Genomic DNA, 13,190 nt, shown 5'->3' on the forward strand with positions numbered 1-13,190 from the left:
AATGAATAAATGAGACGTAAAACGTAAATTTCTTTGTAGAAAGGCGCTTTATGAAAATAAGTCCATTTACTTGTATTAGTTTACAGCGCAGTCTTGCCACATCCAATATGGCGGCGACGTTGACGTACGGCTCAGCACTCGATTGGGCGTCTACGTATAAATGTCTATGCGCACAACTATCTGCCTCATTATGCAAATGAGGAGGGCGGCCCTTCTTGGTGCAACTCCTCTACTATTGATCAATAAACAGGAAGGAGCAGGATTGGGCCAAAACCAAGACTAATTGAGCAACCGGCAATGAAACACTGGGATAAACATACGCACCCCTCACATTGGTTGAAGTGTGTATAATGCTGCTCTCACTGCCTTGTCGTTTACACAATCAGCCTCACTGAAGACTGAATATTGTCTAATGGAGGAATTTCTAGAATGATCTATTAATGTTTTGTGGTTTGGGGGTTTCAAAGGGACATTATAAAACAAACAAAGCAGCTAGTGTGTATTAACTATAAGTCTGGACACTGTTATTATTAGTTTTAGTCTTTAGGTTGCATAATAGTCTTGAGAAGGACTGCCCTCATTTGCATAATTAGGCAGAAATGGTAAAGTAAGAACAGGAGACGAGGCAATATAAACACAAGGAATTCACGTATAAGAAGAAGGAAAAGCAAAATACAGACATTTCTGCTTTTATTTTTAATGATGTCAGTTTTGGCCCTCCACAGAACCGGTGGTGCTAGAAAAATATCTTGTTCCACTTTTATAAAAAGCTGGACTAGAGATGCAGCGATGATGCTGCCAGCGGATCAGAGGTTTGTTCAGATCTGCTACAGAGGATCCTCACTATCACCAGCTACAACAGTTCTTTGAATTTCCCTTCTGGGAATAATAAAGCAATGAAGTGGTTTTGAATGAAACTGAATTGAATTTGAATGAGTCAACAAGATTAAAAGCATTAAAACATCACATATCAAGAATATGAGTGTCACTAATTTCTTATAATGTAGTGAGTATCTGAATGTTTGAAAGTCATTCCACTACTTCCCTAACTGGATCTAGATGCACCAGGTATCAGATGGGAGGTCTGCAGAGCCCAGAAGGGGACAAGTTCTAACCCCCCCCCCCCCCCCGTGCAACTCTATTATCTATATTCGTATAACGTTTATGCCTCCAAGAATAATTTTGAGAAATGATCCATATTTTCTGACTGGTGATTAGTGGGTGCTGTGGCTACATGGCTACTGGCTAGACGTAGGTAGGTAGCAGGAGTTTCCAGTATTTGCTGAGTTGACGAGTCGATCCAGTCTGAGGGGTTGTCACTTCTGCCCAGTCCACCCCGTACAGCAATTATGATCTTTCTTTCTTTCTTTCTTTCTTTTTTTTATAGCAACTGGACCAAAATATTGCTGTTGCAAGCCCCGAGTCTTGCTCTCACCCCTGCAATTATCCGTCAAGTTGGTTTATTCTTACCCAGACCACACTGATAATCAAGTTTTGCTTGTTCTTTTTTGTTTTCCCTTAAAATGCTGACTTTAACTCAAACGAAACCAGCGTAGTAGTTTGCTCTGTGGGTAGAACAAACATGACTTCTCCCACAATGCCAGGATAAAGAACACAATGAACCCCTGTATGAAGCTTTCCTCTGAATTCTTCCTCATGCCGCAAGATGCATTGTTGTACTGTGTCACAAGGGACAGATATTTAGTTAGTGCCCTAACCTCCCAACCACTGTCACTGCATGCACTTACAGGAATCATTTACTCACAACATTTCTGATCTTCTTTATTTTACCAGTTAGTAGTCGTTTCGGCCAACTGACTAATCATTCTTAAAAAAACAAGATTCCCTCTCTCTTTTTGGCAGAATGAAATGTTTTCTTTTTAACTCCATCATCTGAAACATCACGTCAGACTTGGACTTCTCCATAAGCCTCACTGTATACAGTATGTGTATTATCTCCCTGCTCTGTGTAAACAGCCACATGTGACTTCAGGCTTGTCAGCAGAGCTCTTATGTAATGTTTAGATTCGTCTGCTATGAGCTCTCTTTCAGCGTAATGCAGCCCAGGATATGAGCCTCCCTCTTAAAAAAACAGATTGCAACCACCTTGACGACTATTTTGCAGATCCCTACTCCCCTGCTTCACTCTCCTTTTTCGCTCTTTATAACTTTTTTCCGTACCATTACTACCATTTTGTGGTTAGCTCTCCTCGGCCTGCTCCAGCTGTAATTTTCAGAGGGGATACATTGGACATTTGGGCTGAGTTTGTGCTTTGCACAGAATTGCCTTTGAGGATTGGTGCCAGATATTAATTCTGAGGGATTTGCCAGAAACGGCACCAGCAGGATCCTGGTTTTACCGAGGCAAGAGGTTTGGCTGGTCGCTCTATGAGCAACGCAACCTCTGCTGTCCAGATTGACGGTTGCTAGGCGTGCCTGCTAATGGAAAAATGTAAAGAGAAGACTATCACAACAGCTCTTAGAGAACTGTGATCACTTTCAGTCCCTATTATCCAGCTCATTGTATAGCTTTTCATTAAAGTAAACCATGTCTTTCTGTCTGCATTTCTGTATACTATTGGCAGCCGAAGTGCACTGGGACGCCAGGAGAGGTTGTAAGTCTTTTTCCACCTCACAGTTGAGCAAAAACGTTTGTCTCAATCTACAATGCTTTCTTGGGACCAGCCAGCGCAAAGGGGCTGCCAGAATATATTGCGCAACCGCTGTAACACGAGAGGTGGGATAGCCAGGGGGAAGGAGGGAGGCGGACGCAGGCGCGGGACGTCTGGTCCGGATCGACACGCTCCACACATGCATGATGTACCAAACCAACAAAGTCCCTTCCAGCACGCTAAAGCAGATGTTGCTCTGATTCATGCCGAGGAGCTGCAGCAGCACGGCACAGAGGCAGCGCGGCGCTAGGCATCGTGGTCGGGATGTTTACATAGCAACGGGAGTCCTGACTGTGGTTAATTACAGGTTCGCTCTCCCCCATGGTTAGGCCTTTATCTGAGCAGCGCTGCGAAGGAGGAGGCAGTCATTCCGGCCGTGTTTGTTTAGAGCCTGAACCCCAGTATTATCCAGTTTAATTAACAGCAGCGCAGTCTTTACTCTGATTTACTTACTCTTATACACTTAATCAATTTGTCACAAAGACTGTCGGCCCTAAACTGGAAATGAAGCATTTTACAGCTCAGGAAATGTCCGTAAATGAAAAGGGGAGTAAAAAAAAAAAGAGGGCCGTTTTTGAAAACAAAACTATTCCAGCTTCACTGGCAACAGTGTCTGCACAAACACGCACACTTAAACAAGGCATACAGAGGAAGAATGAACCGCAGATGCATTCATGCAGTTCAATATTTCATGTGTGACACATCTTGTTAGCCTCCCGTGAAGGAGACGCTTACGCAAAAAAAAAGTAGGAGTAAACCAAATCCCGCCCTCTTCCCGATCTCTCGCTCTTGCTCCATAGTTCGAGTAAGCAGTTGTGTAAATAATTTTGGTCAGAGCCAGTAATAAGAGACAGCTGGGGTGATAGTATGCTTTCCATTGTGTTTTGCAGCCCTGTGGAGGTTGGAAAAAAAAGAAAAACTAAAAACCACGCGCACACGCAGTAGACTGAGGCTGGGGAGAGGAAGAGTAAAAGTTGTGTGCCGTGCAGCTTCAGTGAAGAAAGTGGGCGGAATAGTGAAGAAAAAAAGCTGATCTCTGGCTTCAGATAACCTTCTGAAGTGTTGAGGTTCAGGTCCCGGTTTCATTCTCGATCAAGTGTAGTTTCAATCACGGTGCAAATCGACTTTGGTTGCACGACTCAGGCGCTGAGTGGCGACGCTAAGCCAAGGTTTTGGAGGGGGGTATCTTTCATCAGACAAGCTCCTCCTGGGGCCTCACCTTCCCCGCTCCACTTCCACCAGATGAGTCCTGTTGGAACACCGTGCCCTAGTTTTGGAAAAGTTCTCTGGAACATACAAGCGTCTATCCAGAGAAAGACAGTAGGTCCTTCATAGCTCGATGCTCGCCATAGATAACAAAGACACATGCTTGGAAGTGCAACACTCTCTTTTTCCACATGTTTGTTTCTGAATGCGATATCAGATGTATAAATGGCAGAGAGGGGGTTTTTCTGGAGAAGTAGAAGCACATCCCTGCAGTTGTACACGTCTTAAAAGCCTCTCCAACAGGCCATTATGCAATCTGGAAGAAAGCCTGCTTTTGTCATTTGGCATAACTTGGAAGCTTTCTCATCCGCATGTATATAATCTTTCTATATAACATGTGTCAGTATCTGTTTCTTCCAGAAATGTCTCTCCTACTCCTTTATTGTCTGTTGCCTCTTTAACCAGCCTCTTGTTGGCCGGATGACCAGGGACGGGGTCCTCCCAGCTCGTAGATGCATGTTAAAACATGAGGCAACATGAGGCATTTGACAAGTCATTCTTCTTCTCTGCTGAATGGGCCTGATGGAACGTGACCTCGTCCAATTTGGGTGAACGCTCTCTCTTTCCTTGACCTTCCCCGACTCTCTCCGGCTGCTTCACAGCGCGCTCACTCACTGGCACAAAGACACGGCATTGTTTCATGCCTCAATCCCAAAGGGAGTGGAAGCGCTGCGTAAGAGCTGCATAAGACATAAGACATAAGACACTGTTCTGCGGTCGGACTAAACTCGCTTGCAAGTACACCCGTAAGCGAGTATACGTTGGGAAACGCAGTTTCATCACCATTCATTATCTTCAGCTGACAATTGATTAAGTCTCTTAAATCAATAATAGCAACACGGCGCGGTACATCTTGAGGAATATTTCTGTTAAGCCCAGTAAGCCCAGAAATACCAGAAGTACAGTCATTCTGAGTCGTATCTGCAAACTAAGGGGGTTTCTAAAACCTGTTGGTACAAATGCACGGTGGTTTTACATTCTTTACTTTATCATGAACTTTGTATTCATTTGTATTCTGCATTTCGTTGCCCTGTACTTTTGACATGTGCAATGACAATAAAGTTTAATCTAATCTAATTTAATGTATTCAATATCCTTACTAATGCAGACTTTTTCTATATTTGCAGACATGTCATTTTTAACAGACATTTAAACTGAAAGGAGTTTGATCTGGATGTCTATTGTTGAGTAACATCTCCCCCCGGCCAGTAGATATGATCTTTTAAAGAACTGTTTTTTATTTGACACCTGAGCAAATTATGGTAATAAATCACTCGTCCAGTAAAGTGTTTTGGTGATAAGTTGCATGCAAATTTGTAGGGTGTCAGGCTTACACATGTGTATGGAGGAGCTGACGTCCCTGATGGAGTCCTCTCTTATGCATGCCTTTCCAGCACTCTTCTCTTATGCAGCCAAACATTATAGTTTAAAGATGAATCCTCTCCACACACAGGCTGGTGAAGTGAATTTGCACCACTCTCATGAAAGGCTTTACTCGCTTCCTGTTGTAGCGACTCAAGGTCTAGAGGTGAGTCGGCTATGTTAATGTGGACGCTCCGACTGTAGCCTTGTCATTTTTAAGTCCAAAACCGCTTTAGGAAAACAGGATCGAGTAGAATATTACGTCCCTTAACCTTGTTTGCACGGCTCCATGGGAATTGTGTCCTGCAGCCAAAAGTAAAGAGAAAAGAGGATTAATTTAATCCCATTCTTCATGTGGGAGCAGAACACTGCTTTGTTATTTGCTGTGTTTAGTTGGTGTCATGATGTCTAACCATGAAGCTTACCAACGGTTTTATCTCGAGGACCTGCGTGTCCATGTTGGTAAAGAAGAAACACCATTGTACTAGATTAAGGAATACTGGGAACTCGACATGTGAGCATGTGTACGCGCACAAGGGGAAGATTCTGTTTGTTTGTCTTGGAAATGGCTTTGTGGGAATATCAGATTTTTCCCTAACTGGCACACACACTGACATCATTTCCTGCACCCTTGGCTCGGTGCCACACTGTAGAACTCACCAGAGGGCATTTGCTGGTAAGAGAAGTGCCTATCTCTTGTACGATTGGGGGTTGGAGCCATAAATGCATCTCTCAAGGAAAGTTCAATGTATATTTGCTTCCTTGAGAGCTTTTTCAAAAGTTTGAAGGCAACAGAATTTTCAATGATTTAGCATAAAAGTAGAATATTTCTTTTTGTATGTAAAATTATCGAATAAATGGTCATATTAAAGAATTTATAATTGACCATTTCTACATTTTTGATAGACTGGTCAAAGAAAGATATTTGGAGACATTTCTTTTGCCTTTAGAGAGTGGATTTTTTTAATCAATAACACTGTTCAAATGGTAGTGTTGTCATCTGGTACTGATGACACCATATGAAGTTCTCATCTTTTCAGTGATGTACTTTCCAGTAAAAAAACGACTAATGCTGATACTCATACTTAAATATGTGATGACATGTTAGCTCACCAGAAACATCTGCTGGAGCAAACATTGCAGGCATCTGAGCTTACATGAATACGTTTAGTAAAAGCACAAATGCAGAGTATTTGCAGAGTAAAATTTAATTTTAGTTTTTGTCAGGATTCAGTCATCTAAATAGATTATGTTTTAGTCAGATTTTAGTCTGCTTTAAAGTTAATCTGGAACGTAGTTAGCTAGTATGACTAGTAGGGCACTTTTTAAACTTTCCCTCTAAGTCTTGAAATCATTCATCGGTCTCATTGAAACGAGACCTCCATTGACCTTGGCTTAAATTTGAATGTACAAAATAGACATATTTAACACATATTTACAAAGGTATTTGATACAAAATAGATATTTAATACAAATTTGAAATAGAAACAACTTGATTTAAATTTTTTTTTTTTATCTTCCACATAATTGCATCTCATTAAAAAATGATGATAAACAGCAGACTTTCTCTCACTAAATAAGATCTGATCTTCTGTCTCTAGATGCTTGTGGACCTCCTCTATGTGAGCTCCATCTCTGGATCAATCACTTCCCTCATGTGTTGTTATTATTCCCCTTTCTGCAGTCTCTCACTTCCAGAAAGGAGAGTCCCAGACCGGTCAACAGCTCGGCTAACCGGGGTTTGCAATTTACATGCCGGAATATCTCGATCTAGAACGGCATTATCCGGCTCTAATATCTCGATCTAGAACGGCATTATCTGGCTCTAATAGCTCTATCTAGAACCACATTATCTGTCTCTGATAGCTTGATTTCCAAAACTCTGCTTCGGTTCGACTGCAGCCCGACTGAGGTGTATAAGGTGCAATAATTTGACTTTCTGTTTGTGCACGTAAAAGCTCTGACTGACCTGAGCTCATATGTGACAGTTAAAGTTTTCCTCTGTTGTATCGTAGCTTAGTCCCGAACGGCTTGCTCAAAAGCGCCCTGCCAGGAACTGTGAAACATTTCGTATGACTTCACTAGTTGGACCTCACATTGTTTAGAATATGTGAGAAGTGAACATCTCCCCACTCCCTTATTCTTAAATATGGATTCACCACTCCCACTTACCGCCTTATACGTCTAACACTATCACGGTCTCTCCCAAATGCATTTGAGCAATGTAGAATAATAAAATATTATAATTAATATCTTTGTAGAGAAAATAAATAACCCTTGCATGTGGTGTTCCGGTGTTTTTTTTGGAAACACAGTCTGTATATGTGATACTAATCCCCCCCAAGTGCCATAACTGAACAAATAAACCTTAAACTCGGGGTGGTTAGGAGCAGAAGACGTTGGTGAGGTTGCGTGTCAGCCGCCAAGTCTTATATTGTTGTACTTTACACACTGTATAGAATTGGTGATTCCAGAGAGTTTTTGTCATGTTGTATGTAGAAATGGACCATTATTGGAAACAAAAATGCCACTTATGCACGGTCTATGAACAGACAGACAAAGCCTCAGTGTTTCAGGGGAATTCACTTAATCGCTTTATTTATAACCAATGCAATAAAAGCTATAATTTAATTAATTTTCCCTCAGGGAGTGATAGAGTATTTTTGAATTTGAATAAGAAAAAGAGTGCCCTACTGTGAAATTTGATTTAATCTGTATCATCTAACGAGTTTGCTTTGCTGCCTCTGCTACTGAAGGCATTTGTTATATTAAAGGAAGGATGTAATCAGAAGCTTCCCTCCTCATTTTTGGGGTAAAATATGTTACAGACTGCCATGAAACGGGATCTGAAATGATGTTTTGGATTTGTTGAAGGCCAGCCCTCTGAAGAATACACCCAAACATCACAAAAATGAAAAGATGAACCGTTTTAAACCTTTCAGTGGTAAATCTTGGACTAAATACCGCAAATCTGACTTTGCTAAATAGATTTATTGCAAAGACACAACAAACCTCAATTTTCAATTACTTCTGGGAAACCAATATTAGGTTTTGGCCTGTTCTTCCTAGCAACAGAAGAAAGAGGAATGGACCAGCAGCGGCGCCGAAGCAACAGCAGAAAATGAAAGTAAAAGACTACAGCAGCCACGCAACAACGCAGTCAATCAGAGCAAAGAATTAATTTCCAGCATATCCATGGATTTCTATAACTTTTCCTGACACCAGCTGGTGATGCTGGTGGCAGGTTTTAAAATGAAAAACCTCCATTTGTCGCTTCTGAAAAAGGTTAATCTGAAAACTCCTAGGATGAACTCAGCTAAGATCAACATAGCTCCCTCTGTCTGTGCTCGATCAAAGAAGAATGTTTGTTTGTCATAATTTGTCGTTAAACCACACCCTATTACACGTTTCTTCTCGTGCCGTGCTTGCCGAACCTGTAAGCCTGAGATGTGTGTCTGCTGCTTTCTTTAAGATCCCTAAAAAAAAGCGTAATTACACTGTTTCAGGCACACGCAGTGGCGTAACACCATGGGGATGGGCCCACATATAGTTTTTTGTGCCCCCATCCCTGCCCTAAACAAAAGCGCGCGCACACACACATGCACACACACATGCACACACACATGCACACACACATGCACACACACATGCACACACACATGCACACACACATGCACACACACATGCACACACACATGCACACACACATGCACACCTAGATCGCAGGGAAGTCTCCTTGCAGGGGAAGCTAGCTGTCCTCCGGTAGGACGCTGGCATTTTCCTCGGTTGCAGAAAAAAAAACATATTTAATTTTCATCATTTTTACATTAACATCATCCTGGCTCTTTTTTTCTTTTCTCTTTTGAGCTAAACATGATACTACTCTATTTTTGTTGTCTATTTTCCTGTGTTTATTTTTTTTATTTGTTAAACTCACGTCATCGCGTCACCACGCACTTAACCTGATTGACAGGTAGCCTATTCACAAAAACTACCCCCCCCTCCCTGTTATATACCAGTAAGATGGTGAGTTTATGCACCTCATAGTGTTTGATTGTAAAACTGATGCAGTTATTCAGTTGATAGTGTCTCAGATGAGTAAAATAGCAGTTAACTGTCTTTAACTGGATAACTGTAGCACGGTGGACTGGATTAAGACGCATCACAGGTGTTTCTTTCAAGTTTTTTCAGATTTAATCTTCAGAGCATGAATTCCACACTAGTCAGCGTTTATCATTTGAGGCGTTTGGTTATTTTCGCGTTACTTGCGGAGGAGTAAAGATGAATGCCTGACTTGACGTCAGTTCTGCCAAACATTGCTCTTGAACAGCCAAATACTCTTGTACAATCTCTACGAAGATTTTCAAAACACTCCAGAGACGGATGTCCAACTTGTCCCACTGTCTCAAGTGCAAGATTGGACTCTGTCATTTGGGGTTTTCAAAATATTTGTGGTAAAGTCTACCGTCTGTCCGGTGATTTAAGGCTGAGACTTCTTTAAAAAAAACCAAGAGTTTCTGTCAGTCCTCTGTTGTGGGTGTCCGACCCGGCCAGCTACGAGTCACGGACGGCAGCTGGACGGGATGCTTTCTCTACTTTAGTAATGACCGAAGAAACAGGGTTTATGGCTGCAGAGGGGGAAGACAGACAGTCTGACGGCAGGCACAGCGCTTCCTTCATTTCCATTCCTCTGATTTTAGGCTGGTGGTCATGGTGCAAGAACTGAAACCAGAACTGGGCTCAGGTCAGGATTAGGGAAGTCATCTCCGGGACATAATGACTGTGTTTACCTTGCTTTTGTTCATCAAAAGTTGGCATATCTGTTTGCAACATGCAGCCTGATAATGCCTTTTCCAGTCTTTTGCAGAAACCTTTCCCTCCACGCGGCCTCTTTTTCTCCCAAATGCACCTCTGTTCTTGCGTATTTTGAAACAATTAGAAAACCACTTCATTGCCCGGCGAGTGTTGTAATCTTCTGGAAGTCTCACAGAAAGAGCTAAAACTTTTATGTTTGTCTGGCAGTTGTTTGTTATTCTCCATGTGTGAGGGGGGAAAAAGTGAGTTGAAGTGCCCTCAGATGTGTTTGTGGGAGTGAGACGCGATGACATGGTTAGGGAGGGAGACGGCTCGGGTCCTTAGGGAGGAATACGCGGCGGGGGATGGGGGCGAGATACTGATGCACCGCAGGTTTTTGCCATCAGGACTGGTACTTACATCACATAGGAATACTTTGGCATGCTTGAAGATACTTGAATATGATATGTTTGCTCATATGTGGACCAGAAAGAAGAAATGGCAACACAACAAAAAACAAGTAAAAGACAAATATGGTTGTACTGAAGCCTGCTGGGAGTGAACGGTGCCATAAAGGATCTCTGGCTCCGTGCTGGTCTAACGCGGACCCTCTGGACCGCACGGAAACTGAAAACAATAGCTATGTGATCTGAGGGGGGAATAAAAATAAACAAAAAAAAACCCTTTCCCCCTCAGCTGTACCCCACCACGAGGCACTGTTTACCATCCATCTCCATTTACCACCATTAGCCATCTAACTGTCTTTAACATGGGCTTTAATGGCTTCCACATGCTCCCTCAGCCCGCTGTGGGCAGCTCTTGTGTGTTTTAGTGGGATGTGTTGGAAATGTGTGCGAGGCCTTGACTGGCACAGGGCAGGCCGTGGGGAGTGGGGGGGGGGGTAAAATACAAGGTCTGACCCAGAGAACAAACCCCTCATCATGGCATACATGACTCTATAATGTCATATTGGTGCCTCGCTCAGGGGCCAGCGGCTTGTTTTCTGGCACCAAGCTTCCATACGAGTTGTTTGCATGATGATAAGAGATAGGGCTGGGTATCGATTCAAATGTCAAGAATCGATTCGATTCCGATTCTTAATATTCAGAATCGATTATCATGATTCGATTCAATCCGATTCGATATTGATTTGGCTTAGTGTTATTTACAATGTTTTTTGAGCTGTTGCCTGAATTATATGACTGTAAAATAACTAGTGAAATAATAATTTCACAATAATTATTGTGAAACAACTAAGAAATAAATAACTCAAACAGGCCTTTCAATATCCATTTAAAGTGCAAAAAAGAAAGAAATTGCAGCAGTTCATGTAGTAAACAAATCATTTTAGCTTATCTAATTTATTCTCTCACCACGCACATATATTGCCATGAAGCACCTGGCATTTTTCAGAAGTGTCATGACAAACTGTGTGTCCGACTACTGGGATTAAAGTTCACCTGGCGAAAATGATGGAAAAAAAAAAAAAAAACGATCTTTAGACATACGAGTTTTAGGAATTAATATGAGAATTGATTTAGAATCGGAAAATCGATTTTTTTTCAACACAGGCCTAGTAAGAGATGTTTAAGAGATGGTTGCACCCTTCTTGTGCTTGAAACAGCTGCTGGGGCTTCTTAACCACCTCAAAGCTCCTGATTGAGAAGGAAGTTTCATTTACTGCAAGAACTATTGCACAATTCAGGTACAGAAATCAATGATAGAAATCTCCTTTTAAGAGTGAATGAGAGCTACTGTCAAAGATGTTTCCTTTCCTTTTTTGCTGTAATTTCTTATCTGAAGTGATCACTATGGTAAGATTACACATTACAATGTCCATTTGCAGATAATCCAAACAAACAAATGTGCATCCAGTGATTCATAGGAGGGATTACACGTGCTGGTGCAAAACCCTGACACTGTTCCAGTAAAAGGCTTTCAATTCCAGAACTTTTGTTCTCTTCTTTTGATATTTACAAAATGAGCAGTTGTGTGGTTTTAGTTTCCGAAAGCTTACTCTCTTAGATAATCACTGACGTGAAATCCTCCCGTTGTGAAACCGTCGTGAACCCTGATTGAGCACAAGCTGAAGTGCATTTCCGGTATCTTCCTTGTCTGATTGTTTTTGTGACTTTGAATGTGTTTAAGCGTTAGATTGATAAGATGTATATATATATAATTTTCTTGTGTTTTCTTGTGCAGGGCCTCTGTTTCGTAGCCCATGTGAGCTGCTGCCGGTGGGGATGGGACACCCGGTGCAAACCGTCCTGAAGAGCTTCGCCGTCATGTCAGGCTGTGCAAGCAGGGGCACTGCCAGGCTGCCTCAGGAGGTGCACGTCATCAACCTGAGAGGACACGCTCCGGAGATCCCAGACACTCCAGCAAACGTGAGTCATCCTTATTGACACGACCTCAAAAACAATGCTGGTGAGATCAAAGAAAAAAGGCGTCAACACCGAAGCCAATAAGGCACAGATTCTTAATCTATTATTACGAACATACAGTAGTGCGGCGTGAGGCGGTCTGTGCTCCACTTCCTCTTCTGATAAGTTTAATGTTCAGCCTGGAGAAAGGTATAAGATCTGGCCTGCTCTGCTGTCCTCAAATGCTCTTTTTCCATTTTGTCTCAAGGAAATTTCTTGGCAAGATGTTGTCCCATGGAAATGACTCGGGAACGTTAGTTGACACATCCACACGAAACATGGAAGACACCCAATGTGTTGTTACTTGTCAGCTCCACTCGCTAATAAGACAGGAATTTTCCTACGTTGTGCACATCTCACACACACAGTGGGGAACCTTCAGGGCCTTCTACGCCTTCAGAGAAGGCCTAAAATAATGAGAAATAATAATAAATGTAATAATAATGATAATAATAAATAATTGAATACAATATATTTAACAGATTTTCTCTCATCTATGTTCTAAAATTAAGTTTACTGTCAAGTTCATGTCCTGGAAGCCTGTTATCCAATCAGAATGGTCTGTCTCTATTAAGGCCCGGTTAGCTGCTCATTCATTGGTCAGGACTTCACCAATCCCAGGGAAGGCCAAGCTACGTGTTTTTGTGTGGAGATTGACGGGCAAATCACCAAT

General features: G+C 42.1%; 1 protein-coding gene across 1 annotated transcript in view; it reads left to right on the top strand.

Annotated features, from left to right (window-relative positions):
* The window catches only part of tgfbr3 (transforming growth factor, beta receptor III), a 73,686-nt gene that overhangs the window by 9,672 nt on the left and 50,824 nt on the right, over positions 1–13,190 (top strand). The window contains exon 3 of the mRNA XM_061737534.1: positions 12,297–12,481. Coding sequence (XP_061593518.1) covers positions 12,297–12,481 — 185 coding nt within the window. The remainder of the gene's footprint in view (positions 1–12,296; positions 12,482–13,190) is intronic.

This window comes from Cololabis saira, chromosome 13 (assembly GCF_033807715.1).
Source record: "Cololabis saira isolate AMF1-May2022 chromosome 13, fColSai1.1, whole genome shotgun sequence".
Taxonomy (NCBI): Eukaryota; Metazoa; Chordata; class Actinopteri; order Beloniformes; family Belonidae; genus Cololabis; species Cololabis saira.